Below are 13,495 nucleotides of genomic sequence, written 5' to 3'. Positions count from 1 at the left end.
GAGAGTCCACGGCTCCCGCCCGTTGCGCCAGTGGACGGACCTAAATTTAGTTTTGTTCTTCTGGCACCATTTATACCCTGATATTTCTCCTGCTGTTCCTTGTTCTCTTGGTTGAATGACTGGGGGATGAGGGGAGTGGGGGGGAGGTATTTAAGCCTGATGGCCAGGTTCTTAATTCCCACAAGTAATGAATGAAGTTGTGGGCTCTCCTCCCCACAATGGAAATGAAATTATCAGGTAAGCATAATTTGTTTTTTTGGTCATTTTCGTTTTTTGTCATTTATGTCCTGCTGTTTGATTTTTCTTTCTCAGTCTCTGCTTTTCCTTTCTTGCAGGAAGCAGAGAGCAGTCCGCAATGTAGACGGCTGCAGTTAAAGGACATCATCCCATTTGAAATGCAGCGATTGACCAAGTACCCACTACTTCTACAGAACATTGCCAATCTCACTGGTGAGCAGTTTTACTAACGATACACACAACTTATAATACTGATCTGGCAGGCATGATGTGTCAGCAGAGCTCTCACTAATTCTGTGTCAAAGGTATGGATTTGAGCTTGAATGTCAACTGATTTAATAAACAAAGACATGTGGCATCTGTCAGCCAATAATATCACTCGCTAGTTTCAAACCAAAATATGAACCTATCTGCCACAGTTTTCTGCCACACACAGATGTTGCCATAAGTCAGCCTGTTGCTCTATATCCAGCAATATTATAGTGGAGCAAGCAACAAACATAATATAGTGCGAGTAATTGAATGCAGGATCATCAAAATGCAGTTCCCAATCCCCTCAGCAGAGTTGGTTAGGGAAAAGTTATCTTAATGCCCACATATCAATGCATTTCACCCTACAACGGGCTTTTCAAGGCATTAAATAGGCCTTGCAAAATTTCCTTATGGTGGTGTTACTCATTTTCCCAAAATGAAAGTATATCTATTTGTGAAGGTGCCATTACAAATAAGTGTTTAAATTAATATACTATGGTCTATTAAATCATAAACCTTAAAACCCATAGAAAATGTTATACAGTTCTGCTAGTAAACCATTTCTCTTCTCATATAAAACTAAAAATCGGATACCAGATTATTTTAAGAAGAACTGCATTACAAATATAACCTAATCCATAAACATTCTCAAATTAAAATTAACGTTTTGGTAAGATAACTAATTAGACACCCATTTTAGTAAAGTATATTTGTACTTCCTTAGTTCTGTTTGCAATATAAATAATAATCTTGAGTGTAGTTTGTCAAAAGCCTTATATAAACCTCTATGGGTAAGAGATGTCTTCTTATCTAACCACACATTGCACATTTCTACTAAATATATTCTAAAAATAGTCTAAAAAAAATCTTATGATGATCAAAATCTCTTAACATTAGAGATAAAACCAAAATTGTTATAATTTTTTGGGGTACTTGTATAAACGGTGTTATATCTATATCTATGGCCATTCTAAATGGGCTACAGAGAAGGGAGAATATGAGTTTTATTTTCCTCTTATGGCACTACATATTAAAATAATGATTGACTTATTTTTTCCTCTATAACTGGACAATACTACCTATCACAAGGGATGCAGTTTGTTCCCCGTTCTAGCTCCATATCTCATCAGCAGTCCCTGTAAAGCTACAGATTTACAGATTTTTGTTTTAGAAGTAGTTTTATTTGTTTGATCTCAGACATCAACCTTCCTGTCTGTCTGGTATACAGAGATAGACAGATATTGTCTATAAAAAAAAAGCAAAACAAACAAAAAAACGTTTTATTTTACACGCTAAAGGGACATGAAACCCAAAAACGTTTCTTTTGTGATAAAGGTATTATCAAATGTGTTTCATTGCCATGGTATTCTTTGTTTAAGAAATACCTAGGTTGGTGTTTGAAGCACTACATGGCAGGAAATAATGCTGTCATTTATTGCTCTTGCCAATGAATAGCATAAAGTGCTTCGGACATATGCACACTCCTGAGCTTCCTTCCCTGTTTCTCAAAAAAAGATACTAAAAGAACAAAGACAATTTTATTATAGAAGTAAATTAGAAAATTATTTAAAATTGCATGCTCTATCGGAATCAATTTTGGGGTTTCATGTCCCTTTAAAGTGCCGTTATCATCAGTGACACTGCAATGCTATGTGTTTAACTCCCGCGAAGGGGTTGAACACAGTTAAACTACTGATCAGGAGCCACTGAGCACTGCTGGTCCTGTGAAAATGCTGCTGACCCAATCGGCAGCTCTAGTCGCACAATCCAGCTGTGTAACATGTAGTGTTGCAGTGTTGCTAGTGATAAAGTTAGAACATGTAATTGTATCACTATAATGACTGGGGACATCATTGCTGTGGGATCACATCTACGAGCTTTACTATAAAGTAAAAGAACTATGAGCAGGCATGCAGCAGCAGAGTGTCCTATGGCTCAACAGATACATTTAATATCTGGTGCTGACCTTCACTGTGATCAATCCCTTTTAAAGATGTAGCTAAGAGCATTTTCTGGCGAGTCTAGACAATGATAAAATCATCAGTTATCTTAAGAATAGCTGTAAAAATCAGTTTAAGGGGCTAAATGCCCTGATTGTTTTCTCTTTCAGAGGAAGAGGAGGAGAAGCAGAAAGTACAGAAGGCAGCAGAGTGCTGTCGACAGATTCTGAATCATGTCAACCAGGAGGTACGGGAGATGGAAAACAAGATGGTGAGTGGTACATGTTTGAGAGGCGCTTGCCTTCCATTTGTATTTCAGTTTCTTAATCATATTTAGATATGCTGTGCTATATTCACATAGAGCTTTCTCTACAGCTTATTTTATTTCATGGAACGTATTTCACTTATAAAAGGACCTCCACAAAAAAACAAAAAACTGCTGCAAAACAGGGAGCAAAAAACGTTTGTCTGAAATAAAATACTATAAAGATCCTAATGTGTTGTTTAGCTTGTCCTGCTGTTAGTAGGAATACCCCAAGCATTCTAGTAGGGTAGCGTGTTCATATGGCCCACCAGAGCTAGTTAGGCCATTCAGTTGAGGCGCATTATTTAGCCGTAGTTTGCAGACTCCTTGTTTTTCTGTGGTACTGGCAGTTTCCTGAGTGACCTGTCAGGCACAGGAGGTAGTGCTAGGCCAGGGGTTGCAAACCTTGGCACACTTGCCCAAGGTGGCATTTTGTTTGCACTCAGCATGTAGGTCTAATATCAATGGGCTACTGTCATATTCAGTCCACAGTTAGTGCTATACTGATTGCAGGAGGGTTTTAGATTATTGCCAATATGGCCACCCCTATACAGCATCTGCTTAGCAGATGCTGCAGCTTTTATAGCACTTTGCAGGTGGATGGCAGACTTAGGGTTCAAGGTTGCTCATTCTAGATTAAAAGAAAATATAGTTCCTTTTATGTTCCTTTTTGCAAAGCTTTATAGATCATTAAAGCTCTATGTTGTCATAAAGGTTCAATAAAATGGTGTATACTTGTAGAAACTACAGTGCAAATGTAGTGTGCTTTGTAATATAGGATACATGTTGTTAATGTTATGAATACAAATTCACCTGTATGAAAAGGCAACAACTAGTACCAGTATCTAAAGCATCTTTCCATGTTCCATCAGCTATCCAAAGTATAACACCAACCTCTGAAACTTCTAAAAATATTTGTTTAAATGATCTCAGAAAGCCAAAAGTTCATTATAAACTATAGGCAATATTTGTAATAAATGTTATAAATACCATCTTTGTTATAAAATGTAATTAATGCAAAGCATTTGGCAGTCTCGTAGACGGGAAGGGGACATGTTGTATTCCCAGACCTTCTCAGCAAATCTTCAATATATATTCCAGGATTAAAGTTCCTCTGGGATAGGAAAGGTGAAATTCGAATAAGCCAAGGGGAAGATCAGTTTGCCAAAATGAATTGCAGAAAATCAGGCCTTATTACATGTACACTGCAATATTTGTTTCTAGGCTTGATTAATCGTTTTATGGGAGATTTTTTTTAAATATCCCTATAAGGGTAGAGGTTCTGTATTTAAAGTGATTTATCTATATAATGTCTCTACTGTTTTCATTGTATGTCTACAACTAATTGAGTAGAGCTATACATAGACTGTAGAAATGATTATTATTATTTTTGTAGCTTTAGTTATCTTGTTTTCACTCCAATGGTGACAACAGCTCCATAGTTTTTGCTCCTGTTTTATTTATTTATTTGTCCCTTACAGAAACTGGCTGATTATCAGAGACGTCTAGACATCACCAACTTGAGACAGAGCAATGACCCTTTGTTTAATGAGTTCAAGGTAAAGCCCTCAAAAATGATTCCCCTCTCTGACTCTCTTGTGTGGAAATCATAACCCTTCTTATAAAGCAGGATAATGTTCAATGATCATTTATATGTGAGGCCAGAACAACCTTTAATGCTTTATGTATTTACAGAACATTGATATCAGCAGAAAGGACCTTATACATGAAGGTTCTATGACATGGAGAGTGAGCAAAGACAAGGCAGTTGGTGAGTGTGCACTTGCTTTCTGTACTCTGCCCACTGTATTTGCAGCTGGCTTTCCTCGTTTAACCCCCCCTATGTTATCATTATACTGTACATACATTGCACCCAATCCTCAGAGATGCTCTAGCTTATTTTATTTATGCATTCATCCTTTCCTCTTCCTTTTTTATCTCCACCCTGCAATCTCTAAACCTTTAAAGGACCAGTCAACACAGTAGTTTTGTATAATCAACAAATGCAAGATAACAAGACAATGCAATAGCACTTAGTCTGAACTTCAAATGAGTAGTAGATTTTCTTTCATGTAATTAGCAAGAGTCCATGAGCTAGTGACGTATGGGATATACATTCCTACCAGGAGGGGCAAAGTTTCCCAAACCTCAAAATGCCTATAAATACACCCCTCACCACACCCACAATTCAGTTTTACAAACTTTGCCTCCGATGGAGGTGGTGAAGTAAGTTTGTGCTAGATTCTACGTTGATATGCGCTCCGCAGCAAGTTGGAGCCCGGTTTTCCTCTCAGCGTGCAGTGAATGTCAGAGGGATGTGAGGAGAGTATTGCCTATTTGAATGCAGTGATCTCCTTCTACGGGGTCTATTTCATAGGTTCTCTGTTATCGGTCGTAGAGATTCATCTCTTACCTCCCTTTTCAGATCGACGATATACTCTTATATTTACCATTTCCTCTACTGATTCTCGTTTCAGTACTGGTTTGGCTTTCTACAAACATGTAGATGAGTGTCCTGGGGTAAGTAAGTCTTATTTTCTGTGACACTCTAAGCTATGGTTGGGCACTTTATTTATAAAGTTCTAAATATATGTATTCAAACATTTATTTGCCTTGACTCAGAATGTTCAACTTTCCTTATTTTCAGACAGTCAGTTTCATATTTGGGATTATGCATTGAATTATCATATTTTTCTTACCTCAAAAATTTGACTTTTTTCCCTGTGGGCTGTTAGGCTCGCGGGGGCTGAAAATGCTTCATTTTATTGCGTCATTCTTGGCGCGGACTTTTTTGGCGCAAAAATTCTTTTCCGTTTCCGGCGTCATACGTGTCGCCGGAAGTTGCGTCATTTTTTGACGTTATTTTGCGCCAAAAATGTCGGCGTTCCGTTCCGGATGTGGCGTCATTTTTGGCGCCAAAAAGCATTTAGGCGCCAAATAATGTGGGCGTCTTATTTGGCGCGAAAAAATATGGGCGTCACTTTTGTCTCCACATTATTTAAGTCTCATTTTTTATTGCTTCTGGTTGCTAGAAGCTTGTCTTTTGGCATTTTTTCCCATTCCTGAAACTGTCATTTAAGGAATTTGATCAATTTTGCTTTATATATGTTGTTTTTTCTCTTACATATTGCAAGATGTCTCACGTTGCATCTGAGTCAGAAGATACTACAGGAAAATCGCTGTCAAGTGCTGATCTACCAAAGCTAAGTGTATCTGCTGTAAACTTTTGGTAGCTATTCCTCCAGCTGTTGTTTGTATTGATTGTCATGACAAACTTGTTAAAGCAGATAATATTTCCTTTAGTAAAGTACCATTGCCTGTTGCAGTTCCTTCAACATCTAAGGTGCAGAATGTTCCTGATAATATAAGAGATTTTGTTTCTGAATCCATAAAGAAGGCTATGTCTGTTATTTCTCCTTCTAGTAAACGTAAAAAATCTTTTAAAACTTCTCTCCCTACAGATGAATTTTTAACTGAACATCATCATTCTGATTCTGATGATTCTTCTGGTTCAGAGGATTCTGTCTCAGAGGTTGATGCTGATAAATCTTCATATTTATTTAAAATGGAATTTATTTGTTCTTTACTTAAAGAAGTACTAATTGCTTTAGAAATAGAGGATTCTGGTCCTCTTGATACTAATTCTAAACGTTTAGATAAGGTATTTAAAGCTCCTGTGGTTATTCCAGAAGTTTTTCCTGTTCCTAATGCTATTTCTGCAGTAATTTCCAAAGAATGGGATAATTTGGGTAATTCATGTACTCCTTCTAAACGTTTTAAGCAATTATATCCTGTGCCGTCTGACAGATTAGAATTTTGGGACAAGATCCCTAAAGTTGATGGGGCTATTTCTACCCTTGCTAAACGTACTACTATTCCTACGTCAGATGGTACTTCGTTTAAGGATCATCTAGATAGGAAAATTGAATCCTTTCTAAGAAAAGCTTATCTGTGTTCAGGTAATCTTCTTAGACCTGCTATATCTTTGGCTGATGTTGCTGCAGCTTCAACTTTTTGGTTGGAAACTTTAGCGCAACAAGTAACACATCGTGATTCTCATGATATTATTATTCTTCTTCAGCATGCTAATAATTTTATCTGTGATGCCATTTTTGATATTATCAGAGTTGATGTCAGGTTTATGTCTCTAGCTATTTTAGCTAGAAGAGCTTTATGGCTTAAAACTTGGAATGCTGATATGGCTTCTAAATCAACTCTACTTTCCATTTCTTTCCAGGGTAACAAATTATTTGGTTCTCAGTTGGATTCCATTATTTCAACTGTTACTGGTGGGAAAGGAACTTTTTTACCACAGGATAAAAAATCTAAAGGTAAAAACAGGGCTAATAATTGTTTTCGTTCCTTTCGTTTCAACAAAGAACAAAAGCCTGATCCTTCATCCTCAGGAGCAGTTTCAGTTTGGAGACCATCTCCAGTCTGGAATAAATCCAAGCCAGCTAGAAAGGCAAAGCCTGCTTCTAAGTCCACATGAAGGTGCGGCCCTCATTCCAGCTCAGCTGGTAGGGGGCAGGTTACGTTTTTTCAAAGGAAATTTGGATCAATTCTGTTCACAATCTTTGGATTCAGAGCATTGTTTCAGAAGGGTACAGAATTGGTTTCAAGTTGAGACCTCCTGCAAAGAGATTTTTTCTTTCCCATGTCCCAGTAAATCCAGTAAAAGCTCAAGCATTTCTGAATTGTGTTTCAGATCTAGAGTTGACTGGAGTAATTATGCCAGTTCCAGTTCTGGAACAGGGGATGGGGTTTTATTCAAATCTCTTCATTGTACCAAAGAAGGAGAATTCTTCAGACCAGTTCTGGATCTAAAAATATTGAATCATTATGTAAGGATACCAACGTTCAAGATGGTAACTGTAAGGACTATCTTACCTTTTGTTCAGCAAGGGAATTATATGTCCACAATAGATTTACAGGATGCATATCTGCATATTCCGATTCATCCAGATCATTATCAGTTCCTGAGATTCTCGTTTCTGGACAAGCATTACCAGTTTGTGGCTCTGCCGTTTGGCCTAGCTACAGCTCCAAGAATTTTTACAAAGGTTCTCGGTGCCCTGCTGTCTGTAATCAGAGAACAGGGTATTGTGGTATTTCCTTATTTGGACGATATCTTGGTACTTGCTCAGTCTTTACATTTAGCAGAATCTCATACGAATCGACTTGTGTTGTTTCTTCAAGATCATGGTTGGAGGATCAATTTACCAAAAAGTTCTTTGATTCCTCAGACAAGGGTAACCTTTCTGGGTTTCCAGATGGATTCAGTGTCCATGACTCTGTCTTTAACAGACAAGAGACGTCTAAAGTTGATTGCAGCTTGTCGAAACCTTCAGTCACAATCATTCCCTTCGGTAGCCTTATGCATGGAAATTCTAGGTCTTATGACTGCTGCATCGGACGCGATCCCCTTTGCTCGTTTTCACATGCGACCTCTTCAGCTCTGTATGCTGAAGCAATGGTGCAAGGATTACACGAAGATATCTCAATTAATATCTTTAAAACCGATTGTTCGACACTCTCTAACATGGTGGACAGATCACCATCGTTTAATTCAGGGGGCTTCTTTTGTGCTTCCGACTTGGACTGTAATTTCAACAGATGCAAGTCTCACAGGTTGGGGAGCTGTGTGGGGATCTCTGACGGCACAAGGAGTTTGGGAATCTCAGGAGGTGAGATTACCGATCAATATTTTGGAACTCCGTGCAATTTTCAGAGCTCTTCAGTTTTGGCCTCTTCTGAAGAGAGAATCGTTCATTTGTTTTCAGACAGACAATGTCACAACTGTGGCATACATCAATCATCAAGGAGGGACTCACAGTCCTCTGGCTATGAAAGAAGTATCTCGAATTTTGGTTTGGGCGGAATCCAGCTCCTGTCTAATCTCTGCGGTTCATATCCCAGGTGTAGACAATTGGGAAGCGGATTATCTCAGTCGCCAAACGTTGCATCCGGGCGAATGGTCTCTTCACCCAGAGGTATTTCTTCAGATTGTTCAAATGTGGGAACTTCCAGAAATAGATCTGATGGCGTCCCATCTAAACAAGAAACTTCCCAGGTATCTGTCCAGATCCCGGGATCCTCAGGCGGAGGCAGTGGATGCATTATCACTTCCTTGGAAGTATCATCCTGCCTATATCTTTCCGCCTCTAGTTCTTCTTCCAAGAGTAATCTCCAAGATTCTGAAGGAATGCTCGTTTGTTCTGCTGGTAGCTCCGGCATGGCCTCACAGGTTTTGGTATGCGGATCTTGTCCGGATGGCCTCTTGCCAACCGTGGACTCTTCCGTTAAGACCAGACCTTCTGTCACAAGGTCCTTTTTTCCATCAGGATCTGAAATCCTTAAATTTAAAGGTATGGAGATTGAACGCTTGATTCTTGGTCAAAGAGGTTTCTCTGACTCTGTGATTAATACTATGTTACAGGCTCGTAAATCTGTATCTCGAGAGATATATTATAGAGTCTGGAAGACGTATATTTCTTGGTGTCTTTCTCATCATTTTTCCTGGCATTCTTTTAGAATACCGAGAATTTTACAGTTTCTTCAGGATGGTTTAGATAAGGGTTTGTCCGCAAGTTCTTTGAAAGGACAAATCTCTGCTCTTTCTGTTCTTTTTCACAGAAAGATTGCTATTCTTCCTGATATTCATTGTTTTGTACAAGCTTTGGTTCGTATAAAACCTGTCATTAAGTCAATTTCTCCTCCTTGGAGTTTGAATTTGGTTCTGGGAGCTCTTCAAGCTCCTCCGTTTGAACCTATGCATTCATTGGACATTAAATTACTTTCTTGGAAAGTTTTGTTCCTTTTGGCCATCTCTTCTGCCAGAAGAGTTTCTGAATTATCTGCTCTTTCTTGTGAGTCTCCTTTTCTGATTTTTCATCAGGATAAGGCGGTGTTGCGAACTTCTTTTGAATTTTTACCTAAAGTTGTGAATTCCAACAACATTAGTAGAGAAATTGTGGTTCCTTCATTATGTCCTAATCCTAAGAATTCTAAGGAGAAATCGTTGCATTCTTTGGATGTTGTTAGAGCTTTGAAATATTATGTTGAAGCTACGAAATCTTTCGTAAGACTTCTAGTCTATTTGTTATCTTTTCCGGTTCTAGAAAAGGCCAGAAAGCTTCTGCCATTTCTTTGGCATCTTGGTTGAAATCTTTAATTCATCTTGCCTATGTTGAGTCGGGTAAAACTCCGCCTCAGAGAATTACAGCTCATTCTACTAGGTCAGTTTCTACTTCCTGGGCGTTTAGGAATGAAGCTTCGGTTGACCAGATCTGCAAAGCAGCAACTTGGTCCTCTTTGCATACTTTTACTAAATTCTACCATTTTGATGTATTTTCTTCTTCTGAAGCAGTTTTTGGTAGAAAAGTACTTCAGGCAGCGGTTTCAGTTTGAATCTTCTGCTTATGTTTTTCGTTAAACTTTATTTTGGGTGTGGATTATTTTCAGCAGGAATTGGCTGTCTTTATTTTATCCCTCCCTCTCTAGTGACTCTTGTGTGGAAAGATCCACATCTTGGGTAGTCATTATCCCATACGTCACTAGCTCATGGACTCTTGCTAATTACATGAAAGAAAACATAATTTATGTAAGAACTTACCTGATAAATTCATTTCTTTCATATTAGCAAGAGTCCATGAGGCCCGCCCTTTTGTATGGTGGTTATGATTTTGTATAAAGCACAATTATTCCAATTCCTTATTTTATATGCTTTCGCACTTTTTTATCACCCCACTTCTTGGCTATTCGTTAAACTGAATTGTGGGTGTGGTGAGGGGTGTATTTATAGGCATTTTGAGGTTTGGGAAACTTTGCCCCTCCTGGTAGGAATGTATATCCCATACGTCACTAGCTCATGGACTCTTGCTAATATGAAAGAAATGAATTTATCAGGTAAGTTCTTACATAAATTATGTTTTTTTCCTGACAATTTTAAAACTTATGTCTTTTTCCACTCCCCCTGTACCATGTGACAGCCATCAGCCAATCACAAATGCATACACATACCATGTGACAGCCATCAGCCATTCACAAATGCATACACGCTTATTCTTGCACATGCTCAGTAGGAGCTGGTGACTCGAAAAGTTTAAATATAAAAAGACTGTGCACATTTTGTTAATGGAAGTAAATTGGAAAGTTGTTTAAAATGGCATGCTCTATCTGAATAATGAAAGTTTAATTTTGATTGAGTGTCCCTTTAACGGCATGTCTTTGTTTTCGTTTAATTTTTTTATTTAGGATTTTTTTTATTCATAATTCTGTCCATATCTTGATTTCTATCAATTAGATGTGCATGTGCTCCTGTTGGAAGATCTCTTGCTGCTGCTACAAAAACAGGATGAGCGTCTAGTGCTTAAGTGTCAGAGTCGGACACTCACTCCTACTCCTGAAGGGAAACTTATGCTAAGTCCAATCATCAAGCTAAATACAGCCATAGCTCGGGAGGTGGCTACAGGTAAACATGTCACTTAATTGGTTGCAATTGCACAAGGGCCTCTCTGTAAAAGTTTGTTGTAGTGTTATTTTGTTTCCATTTTGGTAGACTCTGGGATTATATGGTATTTATTGTTTAAGTGTGTTTGTGTTTTTTTTTGTTAGTATATATTCAAATGAAAAGACATTATTATCATCATCATGACCCAAAGTATTCAACAGCAATTTGACTGTAGATTTAACATAACATTTACAAAACCTAGTTACATACTTTATAGCCCGCCTCTGAGTTACATTATTTGATGTACACCACATCTACGCATAGTATTCTACAGGGCGGGCGAGCTGGTGACTCATGTCAGAATCATCTAATAATATTGAATTCTTTTGCAGACAACAAAGCCTTCTTTGTGATATTTTACTGGGAGGACAGAGCACAGATCTATGAGCTGGTTGCCCCTACCGTGTCTGATAAGAAAAAGTAAGACCATTGGGGATAAGGAAAGACTCTGGGTGAAAGGGTCAAAATCACAGCAAAATTTAGTAGATAGAGACAAATGGCCAAATGTTTGGGTGGTTGGTGCTACCTAGAATCTTGCAAAACTAATCTAAGAATGTTATCAAAGAGAACTGACTTTTGTGTGGTTGGAGCACCATCTGCTGTTCCTCTCTTGGACTGATTGCTTTTTCTTTCTGTAGCTGGTTTCATCTGATCAGTGAGACTATTGTGTCTTTAGACACTTCCACTTCAAAAGCCTCAAAACTCAGACCTGTGACTCCTGGAAGCTTGTTACCACCAAGCCCCTCTTTGTAAGTAATAAGTATCTGCAATATGCTCATTCCACTTCCTTCACTCATGAGAAATAGGTTTTCACTCCCCAACTACTTTGTACTATACTAACTATGACCTTTTTTTTCTTTCTTTCAATGTTTTTCTGAACCTATTAATTTCCATTTAAAAAACTGTATCATATAGTGTGTATATGGCAAAACATAACAAGTCTATAAAGAATTTCCTTCTTTAAACCATACACAGTTTTAGTAGTCTTCTTTATAAAGTTTTATTTATTTACATACAAAAGCCAAAACTGTAAGTTATTTTAGGTGAGGTCTGACTAATGCTCTTTAAAGCGGTACAAACAACTCCTTTTAAAGGGCTATGAAACCCAAAAAAAATTCTTTCATGATTCGGGAAAAAGCATCCAATTTTAAACAATTTTACAATTTACTTTTATCGTCAAATTTGCTTCATTCACTTGGTATCTTTTGTTAAAAAGCAAACCTAGGTAGGCCAAGAAGCAAAAGTGCATTGCTGGGAGATAGCTGCTGATTGGTGGCTGCACATATATGCCTCTTGTTATTGGCTCATCTGATGTGTTTAGCAAGCTCCCAGTAGTGCATTGCTGCTCTTTCAACAAAGGATCTTAAGAGATTTAAGAACATTTGATAATAGAAGTAAATTGGAAAGTTATTTAAAATTATATGCTCTATCTGAATCATAAGAGAAAACAAATTGGGTTTCATATCCATTAAAGTTGTTTTTCTGTACCGTTGCTGTCATTAGTAAGTCCTTTGTACTGCCTATACATACTCTGGGAGCTTGCATAAGTGATACATTTTAAACCTCTTTATTTAGCCACTTACTGTAAGTGATTGTAGTAACTACTTAGCTGCTATAAGGAGTGCTGTCTAAACTATATGTACTCTAGACATGCGCATTTGTCATTCATTTAGACCAACAAATGATAGTGGATAGTGGCATTCGGCTCTTTTCAGAGCCTGATTTATTTGTGTGAAAGTGGCACTTTTACCTAAATAAATCTGGATCCGAAAAGAGCAGAATGCAGTTATCTGCTGCAAGATTAGCATTCATTTGTCTAAACGAATAACAAATGCGCATGTCTAATGTGCTGCAATCATAACTACTTGTAATAATACAATATGTTTTCTTACTAGCTTTTAAATATATTTCCCCTGCAAAACTCTTCAAACTACAGCCACAATAGTCCTGTTTTCTGATTTGCTGTATGTTTTTCTCTTCCTTTATTTTGCAGCTTAACTGATACATCATCGGAGAATGGAGCATCAATGAAAGAATCCATTACTAAAGATGGTAAGAATGTTCTCACTGCACTTACTACTTGTCCTGTTCTGTAGCAGGAGGGCCTACCAGACTTCCTCTTACAGAACCTTGCGCACACCGCTACCTGCTGCCCAGTTTATTCATTAAAAGGTTTTATTATGCTTCAACTATGCATTTAGATTATCTAAATCCATTGCCCATTTCCAAGATAAGACTACTTAATATTTT

General features: G+C 37.8%; 1 protein-coding gene across 4 annotated transcripts in view; it reads left to right on the top strand.

Moving 5' to 3' along the window:
- ARHGEF1 (Rho guanine nucleotide exchange factor 1) overlaps positions 1–13,495 on the top strand; it is a 241,256-nt gene that overhangs the window by 209,524 nt on the left and 18,237 nt on the right. For all 4 annotated transcript variants that reach the window (XM_053691062.1, XM_053691059.1, XM_053691061.1 and 1 more), the window contains 8 exons: positions 336–450; positions 2,600–2,700; positions 4,215–4,292; positions 4,429–4,504; positions 11,039–11,206; positions 11,578–11,665; positions 11,884–11,994; positions 13,239–13,297. In XM_053691062.1, the coding sequence (XP_053547037.1) occupies positions 336–450; positions 2,600–2,700; positions 4,215–4,292; positions 4,429–4,504; positions 11,039–11,206; positions 11,578–11,665; positions 11,884–11,994; positions 13,239–13,297 (796 nt within the window). The remainder of the gene's footprint in view (positions 1–335; positions 451–2,599; positions 2,701–4,214; positions 4,293–4,428; positions 4,505–11,038; positions 11,207–11,577; positions 11,666–11,883; positions 11,995–13,238; positions 13,298–13,495) is intronic.

This window comes from Bombina bombina, chromosome 8 (genome assembly GCF_027579735.1).
Source record: "Bombina bombina isolate aBomBom1 chromosome 8, aBomBom1.pri, whole genome shotgun sequence".
Classification (NCBI taxonomy): domain Eukaryota; kingdom Metazoa; phylum Chordata; class Amphibia; order Anura; family Bombinatoridae; genus Bombina; species Bombina bombina.
The sequence above is the reverse complement of the archived record's forward strand: the minus strand, read 5'-3'. Positions and strand labels throughout refer to the sequence as shown.